The 11816-nt window shown below is 33.9% G+C and overlaps 2 protein-coding genes across 2 annotated transcripts; both read left to right on the forward strand.

The window, feature by feature from the left end:
- Positions 1 to 936, forward strand: Olfr906 (olfactory receptor 906). The gene has a single exon (NM_146803.2). It carries the CDS (start codon positions 1 to 3, stop codon positions 934 to 936), a length of 936 nt encoding a protein of 311 aa, NP_667014.2.
- A 9704-nt stretch (positions 937 to 10640) lies between these two features.
- Positions 10641 to 11573, forward strand: Olfr907 (olfactory receptor 907). Its single transcript, NM_146805.2, has one exon. It carries the CDS (start codon positions 10641 to 10643, stop codon positions 11571 to 11573), a length of 933 nt encoding a protein of 310 aa, NP_667016.2.
- The last annotated feature ends 243 nt before the right edge of the window (positions 11574 to 11816 follow it).

Genomic DNA, 11816 nt, shown 5'->3' on the forward strand with positions numbered 1-11816 from the left:
ATGGCTTTCGGAAATAGGTCTTTTGTGACTGAATTCATCTTGATTGGCTTAACAGACCAGCCCAATCTCCAACTCCCTCTGTTCTTCTTGTTCCTTGTAATGTATATAGTAACTATGACCGGGAATTTGGGTTTGGTAATTCTAATTGGACTGAATTCTCACCTTCACACCCCGATGTACTTTTTTCTCTTTAACTTGTCTTTGATAGACCTCTGTTACTCTTCAGTGTTTACACCCAAAATGCTGTTGAACTTCATATTAAATAAGAATATTATCTCTTATACGGGGTGTATGACCCAACTCTATTTTTATTCATTCTTTGTTATTTCTGAGTGTTATGTGTTAATGTCAATGGCCTATGATCGCTATGTAGCCATCTGTAATCCACTCTTATATAATATTGCTATGACACCTAAAATATGTTCCTATCTTATGCTTGGTTCATACTTGATGGCATTTTCTGGTGCCATGGCTCACACAGGATGTATGTTAAGATTGACCTTCTGTGATGCAAACACCATCAATCACTACTTCTGTGACATCCTCCCTGTGATGCAGCTCTCCTGCACCAGCACCTATGTCAATGAACTGGAAGTTTTCATTGTCGTGGGCATCAATATCCTTGTGCCCAGCATCACCATTTTTATCTCTTATGGGTTCATTCTCTCCAGCATTTTCCACATCAACTCCAATGAGGGCAGGTCCAAGGCCTTCAGCACCTGCAGTTCCCACATAATTGCTGTTTCTCTCTTCTTTGGATCAGGTGCATTTATGTATCTTAAACCCTCCTCAGTTGGGTCTATGGATGAAGGAAAAATCTCTTCTGTCTTTTATACCAATGTGGTTCCCATGATGAACCCCTTAATCTATAGCTTGAGGAACAAAGATGTTAAAGTTGCCCTGAGGATAACCTTGAGTAGGTGGAAACTATGGTAGAAACAGCATCTCCATTTGCTTTTAGTTATGTGGAAATTTATCTGTTTGATTAAAACATTAGAAGATGAAATGTTTTCTTATTGTACTGTTTAATTATTGGATACACTCTCAAATTGTTTTCGTGTTTTGTTATTAATAGCTACTCCTTTTTCCTTATGATTTATTACATATTTGTATCATGTTAAAAACTTTTAATTCATTGCATTTTAATTATTGTAATCGATATTTTTTCTTCTAGGAGAGATGAATTATTCATGAAATGATCAAACGAATGCTGAGATGAAATTTTGCTAATATAATAAAAATGTGATAATTTTATTATATTTTAATGAACTCACAAATGAGACTATGTCTACCTTTAATCTCATCATCCAACTTAACAAATGAATATCTGAGATAGAGATAAAGTTCCACAAAAATTATTAGTGCAACATATTTTGATGTTGTAAACTATAAATGTTGAGGTTGTTTGTTGTATTTTTGTGTGCATCAATGTATCAAAAACTCACATTAATGATTTACCTCATATATATATACACATATATATACATATATATACATATATATACATATATATATACATACACACACACACACACACACACACACACACACATATATATATATATATGATATGCACCAAGGTTTGTAATTAAAGTGTCACAATTATTTCAACAAAACACCTCAAGTAAAAGAATGCCCTCTTTATTACTTTCTGGCACAATACTTATTAGTTTTGTTTCAGCAAGTGTGAACAAATGAAAATAAACAAAACCACTATTACTTTAGAAGGCCAACTATTTTGGTTTCAGATAATTAACACATTTACAAGGATAAATGTTGATTTTCATTCTGTCAGAAAACAGTTTAATGGCTCTTTTTGTTGTGATTTGAAATAGTTTGGAAGTGACTGACTAAAAAGCCATATTTTTGTGCAATAACTACTGAAAATATGAGTTTGGAATATTTTCTAAGTGTCTGATATTTAAAATCAGCTTAGGAAAGGAAAGAGCCTAAGAACATGAAAATATACTCTATCAGACACAAATCTAAAATATTTGAGTTCCCTCCCTCCTAGGGTTTAGGAGATACATCTCAGTCTAAATACATATTTGTTCTGTAAGACAATGTATTATCTTCTATTTTCAAAGTTTTGAGAAAAGCTACAGTCTACAATGGTTAAAAGATGATTATATTAGTATGCAAAAGGGAAATGGCTACATTTGGATGAAATAAGAAACAAAAACAGTGGTAAGATGAGAGGGTTCATCAGGTAAGGGAACATGCTGCAAGGTCTCAGGGTCTATGTTCAATCCCTAGAACGCAACAGGATGGAAGGAAAAAATATGAATCACAAAGGTTGTCCTCAGACTTCCACATATGTGCTTCGGTGTGCATATGACACATGAATTAATCACTAATTAATTAGGTTAATAAAGAATGAAAGAGGAATGGTATTTAAAAGTCAAGTCAGAAATTTAGAAAAGTTTTAAAAATTAAAATTAAAGCATCCCACTATGTTTCATCTCCAAATTAAAAGGCCTTAAGTATATTGAACTTTCTAGACTTTTGCTAAGTTGGATGGTGTGATGGTTTGTATATTCTTGGACCAGGGAGTGGCACCATTTGGAGGTGTGGCCTTGTTGGAATAGGTGTGACCTGTTTGGAGTAGGTGTGTCACTGTGGATGTGGGCTTAAGATTCTCACCCCAGTTGCCTGGAAGCCAGTCTTCCACTAGCCACCTTTGGATGAAGACATAGAACTCTCAGCTCTGCCTGCACCATGACAACCTCGATGCTGCCATACTCCCACCTTGATGATAATGGACTGAACCACTGAACCTGTAAGCTAGCTCCAAATAAGTGTTGTTTTTTTAATAAGACTTGCCTTGGTCATGGTGTCTGTTCACAGCAGTAAAACCCTAACTAAGACAGATGAAGTTATTGGTAATAATGAAGTATTCATTTCTGTCTGCCAGAATATCTGGAGGCAAAGTTTTCTGATACTTGGACTTTTATATGGTGATTCAGTGTAGACGTATCATCACCCAAACACCCTATTTCCGTTGGAAAAACTTAAGCATCTGAACACAAATAGATATTTCAAATAATTTGAGAGAAAATTTGTTCTATTTCTTTTCTAGAACAGGAGGTTGTATTCTTTTTACCTTTGAGAAACCAGATCAAAGGATGGTTGTGCTGAAGATAATAACCAATTAACAATAGACAGCTTTGTACTACAATAACATTCACAATTTTGATATTTTTAGTATAGCTTTGTGTTTGTGTGTCGGTATGTTTAATATAAGTAATTATTAATTTGTTCATTGTGATTAGATGTTAGCCACTTGCAACACAGATTTTCATTCCAAAATTCCCATTTGTGTGAAACATATGACCTCTCCTTCAATTTTTCATTCACCTGTAAGTTTGCTACTTTTGAATAAGAGACTTTCCTTATAGAATGGACAAAATCTGTAATTATGCAAATAACATTTCCATGGTTTCTAATTCTACAGAGTTGGGGTGCACTTACACCATTACATCAATCACTAATTAGAGTATCTATATTTAACTATCTCACGAATCTTTCATCCAACAAACCTCAAAATATAAATAAATTTTGTTACAGTTTTAGGAAATATAATTATTTTGGTATGAGTTTTTGTTCTTTAATGGAATTTGGAAAAGTATTTTTTAAATGTAAGACTAAATTATTATAGATGATATATTTGATATCCTTTTGTTGTCGAGTTTACAATGTACTTATTTGATTTTCTTTTCAAAGAGTGGAAACTCAAACTATATAATGCCATTGAAATAGAGCTGATGATGGAGAGATCATTCATATATTGTAAGCATTTGCTACATAGGCATAATGATCTGAGTGTAGAGCCCAGTTCCCTCATTATAATAACTCCAGGATTGGATTCATATATGCTTATAACACAGGTCTGTATGTAGTATATGCAGACAAGAGGAACACTGAATCCTGGTGGCTAGAGACCACCTCCATATTTAGTGAGTAGGACTCTCTTTCAAATGACTAGGGCCAAGAGTCATAATGCAGGGTACTTGACCCCTTTCTTTGTTACACATGTACATATATCACAAAACTAAATACAACACACATACACACACACAGACAAACATGCAGAGAGAGAGAGGGGCAGAGAGACAAAGTGAGCAACAGAGACAAAGAGACTGAGATACACAAACAGAAGAGAGAGGGGGACGGGAGGGGGGGAGGGAGAGAGAGAGAGATAACTGTCATAGCTAAGATTAGAGAAAAGCATGGGACTCAGTTGTTCCTACTTTTAATGAAGAACATGTTTCTAAAACAATAAGAAAGCTTGGACATATAAGATGATATAGAAAAGTAGGTTTCTTCTTAATAAATACAAGAGAAATTTGGTGACTTTATCTTGAAATTACTTAAATGTAAACCCTTAATAACTAATCTGTTAGCACGTTTCTAAAAGAATGTGATCAGAGAGTTTACTGGTTACAGATTTATGAATGTGTAGATGGAGTTTTGAGTTGTAGCCTTTTTCTTTCTCATCTTGTATTCGTTTTGGAACATCATTTTACATTTCTCTTTGCTACATTTCATTTACTACATTTGCATTACTCTTTGCTTTATCACCTAGCACAAACATTCTGTACTAACTATGTAACAAGAAACCTATGGCCATATTTTGTATAATGTTAATATAACTAAAGTTCAGTAAAAGAAAACCAGAAAGATAGAAGTCCATAATATTTCATGCTTTTGCATCTAATATACAGAAAGATAGTAGTACAAAGCAAAGTAATTTATGATCACAAAGCTTAGAGTTACCGGAAGAAAACCTACATCCTGAAGATGAAGATAAACACACAAACCTGGAAAAGAATAAACTGTATTAGAACAGCCAATTAGCACATGAAAATAAAAGTGAGCCAAACATTATAAACAGGAAAATGATAGCAACTGACTTTCAAATTAAGCATAAACGTGGCAATGTCAGTTCTCTAATTAAAGACACATGATAGAAGACTGGGTTAAAAAATAGAGGGAATATTTTATATGCCTCCAAGAAATGCAAATTAATGCTAAAGACAAAAATAGCTTAGAGTATTATTTTAGAAGTATGAATTCCAAACAGCAACTGAAAAGCAAACTAGTTTATCAGTACTCATATTTTTTTAAAAAATCCATGATTATTCATAAGCCTAGAGGATATTACATCTCTAAATATAAATCTATCAAGCATTAGCTCACACAAACCATAATTTCAATGTCCTATTTCTAACAATACATTTGGTGTTCATGCAAAAATAAAATCCAGAATTAAATGACAGAATAAATAAAAAAATGTTAACAGAAATGAAAGGGATATTTGTGTAAAAACTAGAAAGTACATTTTTTTTTCAGTAGCCCTTGGAACTTTTCTAAAAATACATGATATTTTAGAACATAAAAAAATCAGTTAAAACAGAGAAACACTGAAGTGGTTTCTTGTGACTTATCTGATTACAATAAATTAAAAACAAATCAATAGTATGAGAATATATTAAGTCATAATGATTGAACAATACAACACATGTCTTAGTCATGAATGTATAAAATACACCAGGAAGGATATATTTGTAGAACAGAATGAAATGAAAACATAATATATCAGACCCCATTGGTGTAAGAAAATTGGTAGATGATAGAAATGAAGAGCTAAATACTTATATTTTGAAAATTAGATAAAATTTTTAAAATAGAACTTAATAGAATAACTTAAGAGTTTAGAAAAATAAAAATAAATTAAACCTAAATAAATAAGTGGAAAGAAATAATAAATATTAAGGCAGAGACACAAGAAATGGATTGTGGGAGGGGTGACTGGGATGGGGCACTGAACTGTGCTGGATGTAAAGTGAACAAAAGAAACAAAGAAAAAAAGAAAGGTAGAAAGAAAAATGGAAGTGGAAATGAAAATAGAAATATAAAAAAGTGAAGAGGAAAGTTGAGGGTTATTTAAAAGATAAATAAAACTATCTATTCCTTATCCGTATTAACCCAAAGAGATAAGGCACAACTTAACAAAATTAAAGATAAAAATAGGTGACATTACAATATAGTCTGATGAAATTCAGAGGATCTTTGTGGTCTATTGCAAAATCTTGTATTCTAGCAAATCCGAGAATCTAAACTACTATTTTAATTCTAAAGCTACATAAAACAAATAAAGAGTATGCTATATGTTTAATTTTCTAATAAAGAGTATGAAATATTTTTGGTAAAATCTAGTATATCAAATTCACAACATGTCCCAAAAAGAATTTACAATGACAACTTTTCTTCATTCCTATGATTCAAGGATAGTTCAATATAAGCATATCAACAACATATTAAAAATCTTATTCACCAAGATCAAATTATCTATATAAAAGAGTATATAAAATAAGAAATTCTTGGTCTGCCAGACTGAATAACATCATATCACATACTAGCAGACTCAAGGATGAGAAATATGTGATTATGTCTATATCCATTAATACTTTACTCATATCCAGGACAATCCAATTTTCTGGCCATTGTGGAGAGAGCAGTGTTCAATGTGTATGAATATATATCTCTGCAGTAGGAGATACATGTTTGGGCACATATTCAGGGATGGTTTAACTCACTCATGGTACTTCTGCTTCCAGCTTTTTGAAGATCCCCTGTACTGATTGCTATAGTAGCTGCACCAGTTTATTTGCCACCAAAATGAAAAAGGGTCCTCATCAGCATTTGTTGTAATTTGATTACCTGATGTTAACCAGTATGACTGGGATAAGATGAGATATCAAAGTGATTTTAATTTGCATTTTCTGCTGGCTAACTATATTAAATATTCTCAAAAACGTTTATTATTTTCAGGAACATTTGTGTATAGATTCCCTTTCTATCTTAATTTTTCCACCAATATAATAAAGTTCAGCAATATAAAACATGATGAAAATAGAAAAAAAGACACACAAACAAACAAAAAGAAACCAAACTATCATGAGATTAAATTTTCACTATTTCTACTACATATACATATTACATTTATGTATTTTATTTAGAGATTAGCCTTTGTTTGATTTTTAACCACTAAAAAACAAGTTTGTTGACTGGGAAAAAATTCATCTTCTTAATACACTGTTAATGACTAAGCAGAGCACTAATCAGAAGTTTTTAATTATTATTTAAAATATTAACTTGAGTGACTGTACCATAAATGTGATTTTGTTTGAATGTTTTAAGAAATATGTATGTTTATAGCCCTGGCTGGCCTGTAGAATCCAGCTAGACTTCAATTCACAGAGATGTACCTGCCTCTACCTCTTCAGTGGTGGAATTAAAAGAATACACCATTTCACACAGAACAGGAAATGTGATTTGTTGGTTTGGGGGATCTGGATATATTGCTGAGTAGTGGAGCACAAGCTTTGTATGAGTGGCTTCTTGAGTTTGATGCAGATCTATAAGAACAAAACATGACAATGAGAAAAATATTTTCCAAAAGGTGACTTCCTTGTAAGAACTTAAAAATAATAAGATAATAGACAATACCGGTAGTAGACTCTGTGTATATGGTAACAAAGAGAAAAAAACAAAACCAGCAGATTTCCCTTAAGAGATGAAGGTGACTGGCAGACGGGACCTCACTATTGGCCCAAGCAGGGAGAAAGTACATTCCCTAAGGGGGAGGCATAACTGAATAGAGAAATGGTCCCTAAAGTTCTAGATCATATATCACAGTCTAGCAAGCAAATGAAATAACTCCATTTTCTCTTTATATCTGAGGACTGTGTCCAGAGAAGAGAATGAGAAAGCACCTTCCTGAACCATAGTCACATGTAGGATCATAATAAATTATGTAAAATATCTGGTGTCTCATCCAGTGGCCAGAATGGTAAGAAGAAAAGCTGTATGCTTCCCTGTGATTCTTCACAGTGTTAGGGAATGTATTTGTGAATTATGATCAGTAGTTCAGAAAGATTTCCAATAAGCATAGGATATTAATTTTGTACTACATCACCTTGGAATCAAGGACATCTAAATTCTCCTCAGGATACCAGGGTAAATAAAACCCGTAGGTAAGCAAAAGAGTTTACTCAGAAAAGGAGTGTAAACTTGGAATTCTATGCTTGCATTTTACTTTTTCGTTGAAACTTTCACTTAGATATCTCTAACTCTAAAATGCTTATGTGAGATAAATTTGTTTTAACCCATATGTTTATGAAATGCTTAACAATGAAGCTGATTTAAATGTAGCTTTCTTGCATATAGGCCTGCTTTTCCTTGGTTTTAATGTGTGTGCAGTGAGAAAGTGATCTTTTTTTTTTTTCATTTTTTATTAGGTATTTAGCTCATTTACATTTCCAATGCTATACCAAAAGTCCCCCATAGCCACCCACCCCCACTCCCCTACCCACCCACTCCCCTTTTTTTTGGCCCTGGCGTTCCCCTGTACTGGGGCATATAAAGTTTGCGTGTCCAATGGGCCTCTCTTTCCAGTGATGGCCACCTAGGCCATCTTTGGTACATATGCAGCTAGAGTCAAGAGCTCCGGGGTACTGGTTAGTTCATAATGTTGTTCCACCTATAGGGTTGCAGATCCCTTTAGCTTCTTGGGTACTTTCTCTAGCTCCTTCATTGGGGGCCATGTGATCCATCCAATAGCCGACTGTGAGCATCCACTTCTATGTTTGCTAGGCCCAGGCATACTCTGACAAGAGACAGCTATATCAGGGTCCTTTCAGCATAATCTTGCTAGTGTATGCAATGGTGTCAGCATTTGGAAGCTGATTATGGGATGGAGAGAAAGTGATCTTAAGATATACTCTCTTAACAGTTCAAGTTGATGATCAGGCATAATTCCTCTTAATATCTTGAACAGTAGATCTCCAGGTCTAGGCATCTTTCCAAATTGAATGAATTTATTTTTTAATACATAGTTCTTGTGTATTTAAAACCAACATATTTTATTTGTAGCTTTTTTTCTTATTCAGGACTTTATACAGTGTCATGTGACCTTCCTTTACTAATCAATCCTGAGTTTTTTTCTTTCCATTTGCTCTAGTATCCAACATCCTATGTGCTATTTGTGTGTCCTATGTCCTGTATGACCTCTATTTTGTTACAGAACTCTTAGATCATATATATATATATAATAGAGGTCATAAAGTGTTTTCCATTTTAAGTTTTGAGTTTATTATGTTCACAGGAAGGCTTCGTTTTGAGCTGGAGCCCAGCATCTAAGATCTTACTTTCTTTTCTAATCTGCAAAGTTATAAAATTTAACTAAGAGTCACTGAGAAACATCATGAAAACTGAGCAGAAGATGTCATAGAGTCAATAAAACAGGAGTTGCTTTGGGTGTCCTAATCAACAAGTTCTATTTCAATAGACAGAGCTCACTTCTGAATTTATGAGTTTTGTTGTTAGAGGACTGGTAACTAAACTGGAGAGAGATCCATCAATAAGAAACTGGAAAATGAAGGTTGTTCTATCTAGGGATTTTTTTTTTTACAAGTCTGGAGATTCCAAACATTTAACATAAGGAATTCTGCAACTGACTTCAAAAAGCTGGATCCTAGCAACAGTACCTGACCTGAAGCTCCTGAAGGTCCTTTTTGGATGTCCCTGGTTAGTATGGCCCCTACTTACTTGACAAAGACGCCCAACTGAAGATTACTCCTTGCAAGGTGGATCACAATAACTGTATGGCAAACTGTATACTTTTCAGTTTGTCCTGATCTCTATTTTGTTATGAATTACATGCTGGGAAAAATACATGGGAAAAAAGACTGCACAAACACAAATCGCCTCAACACACACACACACACACACACACACACACACACACAAACACATACTCACACATGCAGAGTGAGAGAAAAAGAGAGACAGACAGAGAGACAGAGATAAAGGCAGATAGAGACAGAGCACTAGACAGAGACTGAGAAACAGAGAGAAAAAAAGGCAGGGAAAGGGTCAGAGTCAGAGACATGCAGATAAAGATGCAGAGACAGAAAGAGACAAACACAGTCAAACCTCAAAAGCATTTTAAATGTGGTCATTTCAACTCATTATTTATGGAAAAGATAGCTCTCTACTTATTATCCAGTTCAAGCTTGCTACATTTTGAAGTATACACAACAAATGGTTGGTTTCCTTTTATAAAAGTTGATCTATCAAAACTGGCTAGTCCCCTTAAACTAGCAGATAGACATATAGTTCTCTGCATTAACTATCCCTAGAATTAAGTTTCTTTTAGGTTTCAATCCTATAAGGGTCCAATTTAGATGTTCAGTAGCATTTTACTCTAGACTCTTCTATCTCAATGAGAGGATGTGTTAAAGGAACAATACTAAAGAGAGAAAGGGCAATTTGAGTTGACACAACCTGCTTTACCCTTCTCCCTTAGTTTTTCTAATAATTGTATTGAATATGACAGTACTCTAGTCAGATTGTATACTCTGTTGTTGATGCTCTAGAATGCATTTCATGTTTAAAGGGGAACACTATGCCTTTGAGTAATGTGATATCATGAAATGTGGTTGTTTTATTATTTCGAATTAATTACTTTCAGACATTTCTAATACATACCTCAATTATATAGAAGTTTGGGTGGTATGGTCTTTTAGGTTACCTAATTTCATCTTTTTTCTTCCTATAGATTCTTTAAGAGAAGAATGGCCCTGGAAAATGCTTCCTTGGTCACTGAGTTCATCTTGATGGGGTTAACAAACAGACCTGACCTACAAATACCCCTGTTCCTACTCTTTCTGGTGATGTACGTGATAGCTACATTGGGGAATTTAGCTTTGATCATGCTGATTATTCTGAATTCTCACCTTCACACTCCTATGTATTTTTTCCTCCTTAACTTGTCCTGCATAGACCTTTTTTATTGTTCAGTCATTACACCTAAAATGCTGATGAACTTTGTACTAAAGAAAAATGTTATTTCTTATGAGGGATGCATGGCCCAGTTCTATTTCTTTGCCTTTTTTGCAATTTCTGAATGTTATGTGCTGACAACAATGGCCTATGATCGCTATGTGGCCATTTGCAATCCACTCTTGTACAACATTGTAATGTCTCCTAAGTTGTGTTCTTATCTTATGATGGGTACATATTTGATGGGGTTTTCTGGTGCCATGATCCATACTGGATGTATCCTAAGACTGACATTCTGTGATAAAAACACCATCAATCACTATTTCTGTGACATCCTCCCTTTGCTCCAGATCTCCTGCACCAGTACCTATGTTAATGAGATAGAGTTGTTCATTGTAGCAGGAAAGGATATTATTGTTCCCACTGTAATCATCTTTACCTCTTACGGCTTTATCCTCTCCAGCATCCTCAAAATAAGCTCCACAGCAGGAATGTCCAAAGCCTTCAGCACATGTAGCTCTCACATAATCGCTCTTTGTCTGTTCTTTGGATCATGTACATTTATGTATCTAAAACCCTCCTCAGTTGAGTCTATGGACCAGGGGAAAATATCTTCTGTCTTTTATAACATTGTTGTCCCCCTGATGAATCCATTAATCTATAGCCTTAGGAACAAAGATGTTAAAATTGCTATAAAAAAAACTATAACCAAAGGAAAGTTTTAATCAGAATTTGTTATCCTTTTTACCTTTAGTTATAACTCAAGTTTTATTGTATATGGATTAATATTTTTTTACATTCTTCATTGTAGTGTGTGTGTGTGTGTGTGTGTGTGTGTGTGTATTTCTTTGGATTTTGGATTTTTTTCTTTTTATTTAATTTTATATTTACCATCAAGAGGAAAATTTGTAACTTGTTTCATTTTCTTTTTTTTTTTTTTTTTTTTTTTTTTTTTTTTTCAGATTCAT

The sequence above is a fragment of the Mus musculus genome, chromosome 9, assembly GCF_000001635.26.
Source record: "Mus musculus strain C57BL/6J chromosome 9, GRCm38.p6 C57BL/6J".
NCBI classification, from domain to species: Eukaryota; Metazoa; Chordata; class Mammalia; order Rodentia; family Muridae; genus Mus; species Mus musculus.

Bases quoted from the DNA above. Each gene is read 5' to 3' on its own strand.
- Olfr906 (NM_146803.2), top strand. From the start codon at position 1: ATGGCTTTCGGAAATAGGTCTTTTGTGACTGAATTCATCTTGATTGGC.
- Olfr907 (NM_146805.2), top strand. From the start codon at position 10,641: ATGGCCCTGGAAAATGCTTCCTTGGTCACTGAGTTCATCTTGATGGGG.